Genomic DNA, 13,278 nt, shown 5'->3' on the forward strand with positions numbered 1-13,278 from the left:
CCTCGTTCCTAAAATATATAGAGAACTAAGTAAAATTTATAAGAATATGAGTCATTCCCCAATTGATAAATGGTCAAAGGATATGAACAGGCAGTTTTCAGAGGAAGAAACTAAAGCTATCTATAGTCATACGCAAAAATGTCCTAAATCACTGCGAATCAAAACAACTCTGAGGTACCACGTCACACCTATCAGATTGGCTAACATGACAAAACAAGAAAATGATAAATGTTGGAGAAGATATGAGAAAATGGGAACACTAATGCATTGTTGGTGGAGTTGTGAACTGATGCAACCATTCTGGAGAGCCATTTGGTACTATGCACAAAGGGCTATAAAATCGTGGGTACCCTTTGACCCAGGAATGACACTTCTAGAGCTGTATCCCAAAGAGATCATAATAAAGGGAAAAGGACCCACATGTACAAAAATATTTATAGCAGCTCTTTCTGTGGTGGCAAAGAATTAGAAATTGAGGAGATGGATGCCCATCCATTGGGGAATGGCTGAACAAGTTGTATATGAATGTAATGCAATACTACTGTGCGATAAGAAATGATGAGCAGGCAGACTTCAAAAAAAATAAAATAACCTGGAAAGACTTACATGAACTGATGCTGAGCAAAGTGAGCAGAACCAGGAGAAGAACATTGTACACAGTAACAGCCACATTGTGTAATGACTGGCTTTGATAGACCTGGCTCTTCACAGCAATGCAAGGATCTGAGACATTTCCAAAAGACTCACAATGGAAATTGCCATCCACATCCAGAGAAACAACTACGAAATCTGAATGCAGATGGAAGCAGACTATTTGCTCTCCTTTTCCTTTGTTGTTTTGTTTCGTTGCTTCATTCTTGTGGTTCCTCCCATTAATTCTAATTATTCTTACATCACGACTAATGGGAAAATATGCTTAATATGAGTGTGTAAGTAGAGCCTATATCAGATTGCATGCAATCTTGGGGGGGGGAGTAGGAGGGGGAGAAAATTTAAAACTCAAAATCTTATAGAAGTGAATGTTGAAAACTAAAAATAAGTAAATTATAAAAAAAAAAAAAAAATAGATGATTGATTAATTGTTAGGCAGGATAAAAAAAATTGTTAGGCAGCATAAGTTGGAGATAATCAACAGAGGGAAAGCACTGGGTTAAGGAGGACTGGGAAAGGCTTCTTGTAGGATGTGGGGATGTGAAGGACGCCAGGATGTGGAGATCAATAGTGAGAGCATTCCTGAAATGGGGACAAATCAATGAAAATGCACAGGGATCAGGAGATGGAGCAGCCAGGGGGGCAGTGCCTTATACATCAGGGCATGTGTGGGGACAAGTCAGCGTAAGGAGACTGGGAAGGTCGGAGGTGGGGCCGGGTTAGGAAGGACTTTGATGCCGGAGGAGTTTCCTGGAAATGATAGGTGTGGAGTTTGTTGAATAAGACGGTGGGGGGTGGAGGTGACACAGTGAGACCTGCCCTTTAGGAAGATCAATTGGCAGCTGAGTGGAGGATGGGCTGCAGTGGGAAGAGACTGGAAGCAGGCAGACCCCCCCCCCCCAGCCACTGTACTAGTCCAGATGGAAGGTGATAGGTCCTGGGAGGCGGGGCAGCAGCATCCAAGGAGAGGAAGGGGACTTATTCTAGAGATGTTGCAGAGGTGAAGTCAACAGGAACTGACAACAGATTGAATCTAGCTCGAGGGCACTGAGGATGCCCCCAGGTGGGAAGTCTAGAATCTGGAAGACTTATTCCCATGGGCACGGGGAAGATGCCCTTCATGTCTTGGGTCATCCCTCCTGAATCTTCTCACTCCCCCTTCTGCCATTTTTTGACCCAAAAGGTCATGTGATCATAGATCTACAAGCCCCCTTGTCCCATCTTACAGGTGAGAAAACTGAGACCCAGAGTGGTGGATGAACTTGCCCAAGGTCATAGAAGCAGACAACGATGGGCTTTGACTCAGGGTTCTCTAGTCTAGTGCTCCTTCCACTGCTGAAGATAGAACTGGTATCTCAGTGGTTAGAGCACTAGGGGGATGGGCAGGGGAGGGTCAGCTCAGATGCCATGGCCATCCTGTCCTCCCTCCCCCATAAATGAATAAGTGAAGGATTTTTTAAAAGCCTTTATTAAGCACCTACTATGTACTCACAGTACTAAGAGCTGGAGGATACAAGTAGAAAAGACAGACCTTGTTCTTTCATATTTGAATAGCTGCAAGAAGCCCAGGGCACTTAGCAGTGCTGTCCCCAGGCCAGGCTTGCTCAAGCTTCTGGGGCTAACTTGCCTGTTCCTCAGGACCAAGGCCAAGTGCCAGCTTTTCCTGGAGGCCTTCCCTGAGGATGCCAGCCCCCCCTGAGGCTCACAGTGCTTACAGTGCTCACCTCAGAGGATGGGGCTTTAAAAACTGCAGGAGAGAGATCTTTTTATTAAATGAGAAAGGTGGGTAGAGGATGATAAGCATGGCCTGCATTATACTGAATAGAGAAGAGCAGCCGTTGGGGGCGTCTATGACCCCACTCTTTCCTGGAACGTCTTCCTACTTTATCGGTCAACAAGCATTTCTTAAGCACCTGCTGTGTGTCAGGCGCTCTGCTGGGCTCTGGGGATACAAGGAAACAGGCTTTGCCTTCAGGAAGCTTACATTTTATCAGGGAAAGCTTTGAATCATGTCATTTTGACAGATGCAGGAGTAAGTCAAGAAATCTGGTTTGGAAGATCAGTCTCTAGGGACGATGGCACTTCAGTGCCCGTAAGCCAAGGGCCTGAGGATGCCTATCCCCTGCCCACCTGCCATGGGCATGTAGGGAGGGTAGGAGGACCAAACGTCTACAGTTTGGTGTGCTCCAGGGTGGGCAGGTGGCCAGGTCCCGGAGGTTGAGGCAGAACCATGGGAAGGGAATTGTTGCCCCGCTCATTCCAGCAGGTGTCCAGGATGGGGTAAAGTTTGCCTTGGAAGTCAGCCTGGAAAGTGTACAGGGGCTGGAGGCCCTCGGGGCGGTCTGCGTCAAAGAAAGTGAGCTCCCCCTGTTCATAGTGGAGATACACACCGATGCGATGAGGGTGGCCGGCCACAGGCAGCAGCACTCGTGGGCACTGGAAGGCCTCATACCCCCGGCCCTCCTTGAGCCCGATCAGCCACAGCCCATGCTCGGGGGACTTGATCAGCTTGCCTTTCCGGTTGGCGGTGCCCTTGATGACCCCCAGCCGCCAGTGACTCTTGCTGCCCACCACCACCTCCCAGTAGTGACGGCCGCAGGAGAAACCTTGACTGGCGAGGACACAGGTGTTGTAGTCAAAGCCGTCAGGGTGGCCGACACTCCGCTGAGACAGGAGGCCACACTCTACCACTGTGTTCCCTTTGGAGAGCTGGAGGAGCGGGTGGGCCGTAGCTGGGTCCAATTTCAGAGTCTCCATGGCTGAGGAAGGAGAAGCCAAAAAGGCCTGCTCAGGCCACAGCAAGACCAGGTTTCTCCCTGTCTCCAGGCTATGGTCCACATGGCTGCCAAAGGGATATTCCTGCAGCCTGGATCTGACCCCGTCACTCCCATGCTCAGTAAACTCCACTGGCTTCCGATGACCTCCAGAGTTAACTACAGACTGCTCTATGCGAAATCTCAATTACCAGGATCCTACGTGCCTTTCTTGCATTATTATATGTTATATGATGTCATACATTTTACAAATTATATATATATATATATACATATATATATATATATAAATATAAAAATAAATAAATTATATACATATATATTATTCCCCATGACACAGTGTTCTAACCAGCCTGGCCTTCTTCTTGTTCCTCACCCATGATACTCAATCTCCCACCTCCTTGCCTTTACACAGGCTGACATACACTGCCCCTCACCATGCCTGAAATGCACTCCACTCCTTACATAGGCCTTGTTGAATCCTGGAAGCTTCCATGAGGCCTTTCCTGATTCCCTAAGCTTTTCTCTCCCCGCCCCCAAGATTCCTTTGTATACATCTCACATATATATACCTGTTGCCTTCTTTGTCAGCTTTGCATCTCTGGTGCCCATGACAGTTCCTGGCACCTAAGTGAGCACCAAATAAACTCTGGCTGGGCATGCTGGTACCCAGCAGTGCCCAGGCTGGGGCTGCTCTCCTGCAGTGACTCACCTGGCAGAACCTTGCGGAACAGCCGCTTCCACACGGTCATTTTGAGATTGGCTGGGTGGAAGCCAGGCTTGAAAGAGACGGCGTTGAAGGTTCCCTCCAGCGGCAGAGTCTGCTGGAGCTTTGTGCTGGGAAGAACGTGGTTGGACAGATCCCGGAGACCGGTGTGAGTGAGTGGTGGTAGTACCGCTTCCCTTTGCTGGGGCCAGCAAACTGAGCCATAACCGAGGATTTGGATTTGGGTGCCCAGGGCAAGTAGGGAGGGGCTGGGGGGGGGCCCTCCAAGCTGGACGATCCCAAGATCCTAAAGTGAGAGCTGGCAGGGACCAAGTCCCACCCCCTCATCTCACAGATAAAGAGACTGAGGCCAAGGAGGTCAAGTGACCTGAATCGAGTCACACAGGCAGGTAAGCATCAGAGGTGGGCTCTGAAGCCAGGTCCTGTGACTCCTGTGACAATCCCCCTGCCCAGGATGCCAGGAGGCTACTCCACTCCTGAAGGCCTGACTGCTGATGGGAAAATGGGGAGCAGGGACTGGAGGAGCCAGGGATCAGGAAGAAGGGCGCCCCAGCCCATGCTATTGGCACCCTCTGAATGTGAGCACACTAGATCAAAGACCCCACCAATCTGCCCTAGTTAAATCTCTGGGTACAACTTCTCCCCCACCTAAACTCACACAGTCCTGCCATCTACCATAGGATTCTACCCTGAGACCCATTCCTGGCTGAATTCACAGCCCTGGGGATGGAGATTTGTGCAAGCAAAAGCCACATAACTGAGGAAAAGACATAGGTGTGTGTGTGTGTATGTATGTATGGCTATATATTTCTGTGTGTATGTGTGTATATATACAGGCATATATGTGTGTGTATATCCATGCATATATATGTGTATATATAAATATATAAATCATATAAATTCTCTGTGTGTGTATATATATACACATATATATACACACACATGTGTGTGTGTATATACATATATATATAAATCATAATTTCCCTCCCACCAACTTGGATTTCACCCCTGGGTCCCCAAGCTCAGACAGGTCAGCTTTCTTTTCCAAGGTCCTTCAGACTGCTCTCATAACATGCCAGCTTACTGCCCCTTCCATTAGAATGGAGCCTCCTTGTATTACATCCCCAATGCTTAGCAGGCTGATGGGCACATGGTAAAACCTGAATAAATGCTTTATCGGGCTCCCTATTGAAAGAGGTCATACTTCATACATCCACATATATTTATATGTGCACATATGTGTTATATGTATATAGGCGTGTATATCTATGTTCCCAAAGGCCATTACAAGTGGGGCTGGAATCCTGACTTAGCCCCATTTGGAAGACGGCTCTAGCTGGTTGAGAGGCCCATGCCATTTCCCAGGCTTCCTCTCCATCCCTCCTCTGTGTGTTCTGCCAGATCCAAAAGGCCTGACTCCCTCTCTCCCCACCAGGGTACTTACCTGGAGGCCATGGCATGGTATTTCTATAAGAAAAGAGAAACAAGGTGATTAAGACATTGGAAGGCTCCTTCAGAAGCCAGGAGTGACGGGGTTTGCTGGGCAGGAACTGTGGTTGGTGATAGAGGGAAGGTGCCTCAGAGGAGGGGCATTGGCTGGCTAGATGTCCCAAGGCCAAAGGTCACCCTTTGGTCCAATGGAAGCACAATGCTCACTTTAAGGAACATTTATTAGACGCCTACTACGCAGCAGACATTGTGTATACGGTGGGCATACAAAGACAAACCCAACACCTGCCCTCGAGGGACCGCCCTCCTGGTCATTCTGTACTGTTCTGTTTATACTGCACATGCACATGTCTCCTCCATTAGAATGCAAGCTCCACGAGGGCAGGCACCCTTGCATCTTTATACTTGGACACCTGTGTGTACAGCCACGTAGTAGACACTTAAATGATGTCAAAGGAGACAATGTCCATAAAGTGTTGTGCAAACCTAAAAGTGTCATATCAATGCTAGATATTGTGATAATTATTCAATACTTTTTAAACTGAATTGAACGTCATGTTCTTCTCCACCCCCCCGAATGTAAGCTTCTTGAGGGCAGGGACCATTGCATTTTTGTCTTCCTGTCCTCAGCTTGGCACTTAGTAAGTACCTAATGAACGTCGTGGATTGACTGACCGGTTGTTCCTTTCCCTGGCTCACCTGGATGAAGTCAAGGTGGCTCTCCTCACTCAGCTGCTCCAAGACTCCCTCCGCCTGGTCCAGCCGCTCCCGGGCGCCCTGGGCCTGCTCCAGCTGGATGTCCATGGAGGCCAGGAGGCCCCGCTTGTGACACTCGATACCCTCCAGACAGCGGGCCTCCTCCTCGTCCACCAGGCGGTGGAGCTCCTGGAACTCTCTCCGGATCACCCAGCTGAAGACGTCGGACTCGTTCTGGGGGAGGGAGCAAAGCCCGTCTCGGCCCAACCCTTACTTTGGTTTGGGCCAGGAGAGAGCAGCTCATAGAGGGAGGGTGGGGCAGATCCAGGCTGGCCTGGAAGGGCCTTCGGAGTCATCTGGTCCGACCCCCTTATTTTACGGAGATGGAGACGCCCCCTCAGCTCACAGGGTCTTGGACTCGGCCTGGAGAGGGGTTTAGACGTCATCCGGGGCCGGGCCCACCCCCTTGTTTTCTATAAGAGAATAGTGAGCCCCGAGGAAGTTAAGTGATTTGCCCAAGGTCACAATGAGGGGCAGAGGGAAGATGTGAACCCAGGATTCTGCCTCCACTGCTCTTTCCCCTGTGCCATGCTGCTTCCTTTGGCACACAGGCACAGCCTATATAAACTATATACACTAGACCCGAACTCCCCCTCCCTCTGCACACCCTCCCCAGACACGCAGGACCCACACATGGGCTGGAGATGCACGTTCTGTTCTTCGTTCTGACCTTTCTTTTACCCAGACCATGGAGGGATCCAGGACACCACCATCGTCCCTCTAGGCCAAGGACGTGTTGTAAGAGGTGACACAGCAGTTGACCGATCAACCAACAAGCATTGCTTAAGCACCTACTGAGTTCCAGGCACTGGGCCAAGAACAGAGTGGCTGTGGCTTCTCTGAGAACCTAAAGTCGTGCCAGCACCCCCCCCCCCAGTGTGGGCCAGTCCTGGCGCTGCCTCTGCAGGGCTCCCCCACCCCAACGTGACTCAAGCACCGGAAGGAGCTATAGCCAGGCTGACCAGAAGGTGGCACAAGATGGTCATTCCAAACCCCTTCGTGGAGGAGGACTACAGGGTTTACCAAGGCCCTGGGGCCCACCCCTCCACTGGAAGGCAATGGGACCCCAGATGCAGAGTGGGAGAGACCCGAGAGGGGAGGCGGGGTCATGCACAGGTGTGGGGTCAGAGGGCCTGCTTTCTAGTGTGTGACCTTGGGGAGGTCCCTTTACCTCCCTTGGCCTCAAACTTCCTCATCTTTAAAATGGGGAGGGGGAGTGTCTAGGAAGTGCTATTCCCCTCATTTTATGAAAAAGGAAGCTAAGGCCTCTGGCAGCGAAGTGATTTATATCCAAGGTCACACCAGTATTACAAGCCAGGGATGGGTTTGGAATCCAGTGCTCCAAGGGAAGATGCAGACCCCCACACCTCTCCTAGGCCTGCTCTGGATCTTAATTTTACTTTTGTGACACCAGGAGGAGTGCCCGTTCCCGGGGGCAGGGAGGCGAGGGCATGGGGCACAATATGGGCGCTGGCTCACAGCAATCCGGGTCCTGTTGTTCCCTAGTCTGGTGACCTGTTCCTCCAGTTTTTCCCGCTGTTGTTTCAGGTCCGAGATGAGGCCCGAGAGCTCCTCCTGGGGAAGGAAGCCAAAGCAGAACCCATGAATCCCAGGGAAACCATCCTTTCCCCCCTCCCCAGGCCTCTGGTGTCTGGACCATACAGGCCATGGAATCTGGTCCTTTCATTTTACAGAGGAGAAAGCTGAGGCCCGGGGAAGTGAACTGTGCCCATGTTAAAAGTGGGATTTGAACCCAGGCCTTTCTGATTCCACGCCAGCACCCAAAGTCTCCCATCAGAATCAGGGTAGAGTTGAAGTGATTCAGATTTCCTTAGCCTCCACCTTGTGTGTAGATACAGTCCTAAATCCAAGCCAAACAAGTCCCAGACGCGTTTCATAGGCAGACCCACCTGGTGGTTGGTGGGTCCCAATCCTCTCAATAACTCTATAATTATTTGGTGTGTTTCTCGTGTTTCCTCAGACTCAGAGGATCAGAGACAGAGTGATAGAAAGGACTTCAGAGGCCATCCGGCCCAACCCTCTCATTTTACAGAAGAGGAAACTGAGGCCAGAGAGATTAAATTAAGTTGCCCAAGGTCACACAGGTGGGAATCTACTCGATTCATGTCAGGCCAACGAGCATTTCTTAAGTGCCCATTACGTGCCACGCACTGGTGATACCAGTACTAAGGATGAAACGATTTCAGGTGGGCAAAAATGAGGAGGTGGGAGAAAGGAACCAATACTGAGCAGGGAGGGTCCTCTTCAGGATGGAGCTCTGGCCACGGGGAGGAAAGCCATGCTGTCAGTCAGTTCTGGCAAATATCCTCACAAAAAATGACCAACAGCTGGAGGGAGAGGGCTTCCTGTCCACCCGCCCCGCCACGTCCCCAGAACTTTCTCTGGTCACTAGAGATAAGCGGGAGCTCAGAAATGGGCTTCATCTTAGCTCCCCACGTTCATATGATGGCTTCGAGGCGATGCATGTGGCCACAGAACTCCCCCGCCCTCTGCACACCCTCCCATGGACACCGAGGACCCACACACGGGCTGGAGATGCACATTCTGTCCTTCTCTTACCCAGACTACTGAGGGATCCTGGACATCACCAGGCCCTTGCAGGCACTCTTCCTGGCATCCCCTTTTGCCTCTTCAGCTTCCTTCCATGGACCCACGAATGGTTTGTATAGTAATGAGGGGCCAGAACTCCCCCCTACCTCACGGGTGCCCTCTCTGGCTCCCCTGCCTCACATCTGCTTTGGTCTCATTCAAAAATGCAAGATACCCCAGTAGATGAAATCTTCATCAAAAGCCTTGAGCAAATGTTAACCTAGTTACTGGATTCTTTAAAGTTTGGAGACTGGCTGGAAAAAGTTAAGGATTTACTTAGGTACTCATTAGGCCAGAGAGACTTCATGACCCCCTTTTTGTTTGTTTTTCATTGTGTGGTGGCTAGTCGCTACTTTTGTATTCCTGCCCCTGGTAAGTCCCCTTGCCCAAACCGTAGAGGAGCTATGATTATAGAAATAATCATGACCATCTGTGCCAAAGTGTGGGCCCTTAGCTCAGGGAAGGCGTAGAAAGGGGAATTTCCCAGAGCCCAGCCCAAGCAAGGCCTCAGTAACATAAATGGCCACGCATTTCAGGCTGGAGTCGAGGCCACACTGAGCCCAGTTCCGTCAGGGTCTGATGTGGCCCACAACCAGACAGTACACCAAACGGAGAGGCGTGAAATAAGACATGAAGTGGGACCAGGCGGAGCAGAAAACTGACTCAGTTTATTCATCTGAGGGTACAGGATAGATAGAGAAAATCTAGCCTAACTTCAAAGAGTCCTCCCCTTGAGACACTCCCCAAAACATCTGCTGAGGACATGACAACATACATTTCCTCGTCATCAGGGTTCCTAGATTGGGTTGTATTTTCCAAGGTTTTCCCAGGCGCCTTGGAGCCACCTGCATAGAGGAGCGAATGTGTAAATCTAAGATTCAAAGGTTGAGAAGGAATGTCTCCGGAGCCTCCCTTGCAAGACGAGATTTGGAGAGCCCTGCTTCCTAAATGATTGAGCCCTGTGGGTTAAGCCTGGACAAGAGTCAAATTCTGTCCTGGATCTTAAACCCAGATTGGACTCTTAGAGCCAACCCTCAACAGTCTGAGGACTTGGTTCATCCAGGATTGACATATCCACGGGTGCCGGACGCTAAACGTCCCCTGATGACTGCTCATCTCTTGGCTCTCCCTGCCTGCTAACTGCTTATTTTAACTTCCTCACTCCAAAGCTCATCCTCATTGAAAAGGAAACCCTGCCCTGCTCCCCATCATCTCCCCCCAGCATCCATTGTGTTAAGTCGCCTGACCTCTGCTCTGGGCATGGGTGGGAGTCCCTGCAGGCTCAGGCGCACAGTCAACCCCCTTGGCCTGCCTTCTCAGCCTTCAACAGAGAATCTGTGGCTGATCTGGTGCCCAGACCCTGGTTTTTCTGGCTAGGGAGGTAAGCAGCTTCCTACCTTCATGCGGCTGTACACAGTGGAGACAGGTATGACCTGGTGCTGCTTGTGGGAGCCCAGAAGGCCACAGAGGCCGCAGATGAGCTCTCTGTCCCTCTCACAGAACAGGCTGAGTGGGTTTTGGTGATGGGTACAGACACTCAGCTCCTGCTCGCCTGGGACATGCAGAGCTTCAATCACCTGGGCCAGGGAAACATTGGGCGGGGAGCTGCTGCCATCGGGTACCACTTGCCGGCACACGGGGCAGAAGAGCTGGTTTCCCAGGTGGTGGGTTAAGGAGTTCAGACAATCTTTGCAGTAAGAATGACCACACTGCAGCATGAGGGGCTCCTTAAAGACCTCCAGACAAACAGGACATTGAAGCCCATTTGCCAAATCAGGGGCCGTCACCTGCAACGCCATCCAAACTTTCCAGGCTGAAAAACAAGATCAGAAGTGACTCCTGTCACAGTTCACTCCCAGAGCTGGGATTAGGGCTAGGCCAGCAGGGCAGTTAACCAGAAGCACAACACAGAAAGAGGGAGGCATGCACACGCTTTTCTAGTACTTCTTTCGAAACTTACTTTCTATTTTAATATACTTTCAATACTTACTTTATACTGTGTGTAGTAGAGCCCTGGATTTGGAGTCAGGAAGAGCCGAGTTCAAATCCTACCTCAGACATTTACTATAGTATGATTCTGGGTCAAGCCATATAACCTCTTTTATTTGCTGCCCAAGGCCTAACCTAGCTAAGTTTAAAGAGGGTTGTTTCACTATTTTTTAATTGTACTATTTACAATTTATTTTACTATTTCACTTTCATTGTTATCTCCCCTGCCTCAGTTTCAACATCTGTAAAATGGGGCTAATCCCAGCACCTAGCTCCCAGAGCTATTATGAGGATCAAATGAGATATTTGTAAAAATGCTTTGTAAACCTTAAGGAGCCATAGACATGCGTGCTATTATTATTTTTATTTCATCAATGTGAATGCTTTTTGCATAGTTTCTCCTCTACCTTGGTTAGCAACCCCTCTACAGCTTAATGTTCAAAAGTGTCTGTGGCCAAAAACTGACATCACCCCGTTATCAAACGCAGCTGGGCTGGTCCCTGGGCAGCAAACAAAAGTCTTTTGAAGGCTTTCCAGCTGCTGCATAAGACAGCTCATGTCACTGCACCCAGGAGGGCAACGTGGGGTTCTGGGGTTTGAAGAGGCCAGAGCAGAGGCCAGGGCCTTCAGGCCCCGTGGGGAAGGAGGCCATTTTCAGATGCAGGTGCCGGCATTCCTGCTGCACGTTTTCATTCCTCATTGTTTACTTTGCTTCCTACTTTAAAGAAATGTCCTTGTTTCTTGATGCCGTGTGGATTTACCACATTTTATGATAGATTTAAAGATGAAAGGAGCCTAGAGTACATCTATTAAACCCCTGCCCATTTCATAGATGAAGAAACTGAGGCCTGGAGAGGTTAAGTAATTTGCTCAAGGTCACCCAGGCATGTGAACCCCAGTCCCACTGACCCCGTACTGCTGCTCCCTGTCAAATCTCCTGGTCTGCCAGTCACAGCTTTTAAGAACCAAAAGTCAGCTCCATATGGCTTCTGGCCCTGCTGCTGCTCCCCAGGCCACAATGAAAACCACAAAGAATTGAGCAAAAAGTCATCTGGCAATGGAAACACCATCCTCCCCTACTCATCTCTTCCCTTTGCTGAGAGGACGAGGGTTCTATTTCATTGCGTGCCCCCTAGGGACGGGTCTTGGGTTTTCTATTACTCAGAATTCAGCTCCCTTTCAGGGATGTTTTCATGAATTCTGTTTCTATTTCTCCATCAGTTCATCCAAATCTTCCTATGTTTCTCTGAATTCCTCATAGCCATCCTTTCTTACAGTGTAGCAGTATTCTTTTTCTTAGCTTTACATACCATACTTTGTTTAGTCATTCGCCAATCAGCGTGGTCTTGAAGAGGGGTCAACTTTGTTGTCTATTTATTTAAATATGTTTAGTGCCAGAATCTTCTGCTACTGATGCCACGTATTTCTAGATTTTGCAATAAGCCAACAAGGCACAGATGAGGCTCAAAGCTTTGGGGAAACAGTAACACCCAACATGAGGGCCTGGGGGAGAGAGTGATTTTCAAGCCTGACCTAGAATGTTCAAATACCTTGTCCTGGCTCTGCTCCCTCCCTAGTTTCTCACCCTGATCCTTTAATAGTCCCAAGGGTTAGAGGATGTTTTAGAAGGAAGGATGCCCATTCACAGTGTATCGTTGAGTCATTTTTTAGTCACGTCCAACTCTGTGACTCCCATTTGGGGTTTTCTTAGCAAAGATACTGGAATGGTCTACCATTTTCTTCTCCAGCTCATTTGACTGATGAGGAAACTGAGGCAAATGGGGTTCAAGTGACTTGTCCAGGGTCACAGAGCTAATAAGTGTCAAAGATCAGATTTGAACCCATGAAGATGAGTCTTTGTGACTGTAGGCCTAGCACTCTATGCACCATGGTGCCACCTAAGTGCTCATTTAGAATGTAGACAAGAGTCTTGGGCTGGGAGACGGGGACATGAATTCGAGTCCTAGCTGGAGCTCTACTATCTCTCTGACATTGGGTATCCAAGAACACCAGATTTCAAGTTAGACAAGATTTCAAGAGCCATACCCCCCCAAAACACCTTGCCTATCACATCTAGCCCCTGCCGTAGGCCTTCCAAGAAGTAGATCCCACAACCTCCTGCTCTTGGATAGTTCTTTTTTTTTTTAGGCAATTGGGGTTAAGTGACTTGCCCAGGGTCACACAGCTAGTAAGTATCACGGTCTGAGGCCACATTTGAACTCAAGTCCTCCTGACTTCAGGGCCCGTGCTCTATCCACTGCACCACCTCACTGCCCCAAATAGTTCTGATGATCAAGTTTCTCCTTACTTTCTTCCCAACCA

At 49.4% G+C, this 13,278-nt stretch overlaps 1 protein-coding gene across 1 annotated transcript; it reads right to left on the minus strand.

The window, feature by feature from the left end:
* Positions 1-2,820: 2,820 nt before the first annotated feature.
* Positions 2,821-10,780, minus strand: TRIM50 (tripartite motif containing 50). Its single transcript, XM_021005858.2, has 6 exons — positions 10,365-10,780; positions 7,837-7,932; positions 6,301-6,531; positions 5,597-5,619; positions 4,138-4,262; positions 2,821-3,410 (listed from the first exon to the last, which is right to left on the minus strand). Exons 1-6 carry the CDS (start codon positions 10,764-10,766, stop codon positions 2,821-2,823), a joined length of 1,467 nt encoding a protein of 488 aa, XP_020861517.1. The 5' UTR covers positions 10,767-10,780.
* Between the last annotated feature and the right edge of the window lie 2,498 nt (positions 10,781-13,278).

The sequence above is a fragment of the Phascolarctos cinereus genome, unplaced genomic scaffold, assembly GCF_003287225.1.
Source record: "Phascolarctos cinereus isolate Bilbo 61053 unplaced genomic scaffold, phaCin_HiC Scaffold_5;HRSCAF=322, whole genome shotgun sequence".
NCBI lineage: Eukaryota > Metazoa > Chordata > Mammalia > Diprotodontia > Phascolarctidae > Phascolarctos > Phascolarctos cinereus.

Excerpts from the sequence above, each read along its gene's own strand:
- TRIM50 (XM_021005858.2), bottom strand. The coding sequence starts at position 10,766 with ATGGCGTTGCAGGTGACGGCCCCTGATTTGGCAAATGGGCTTCAATGT. Across the intron at positions 7,933-10,364 it reads CTGTGTACAGCCGCATGAAG|GAGGAGCTCTCGGGCCTCAT; the intron begins GTAGGAAGCTGC and ends TTCCTTCCCCAG. Across the intron at positions 5,620-6,300 it reads GCCACCTTGACTTCATCCAG|AAATACCATGCCATGGCCTC; the intron begins GTGAGCCAGGGA and ends CTTTTCTTATAG.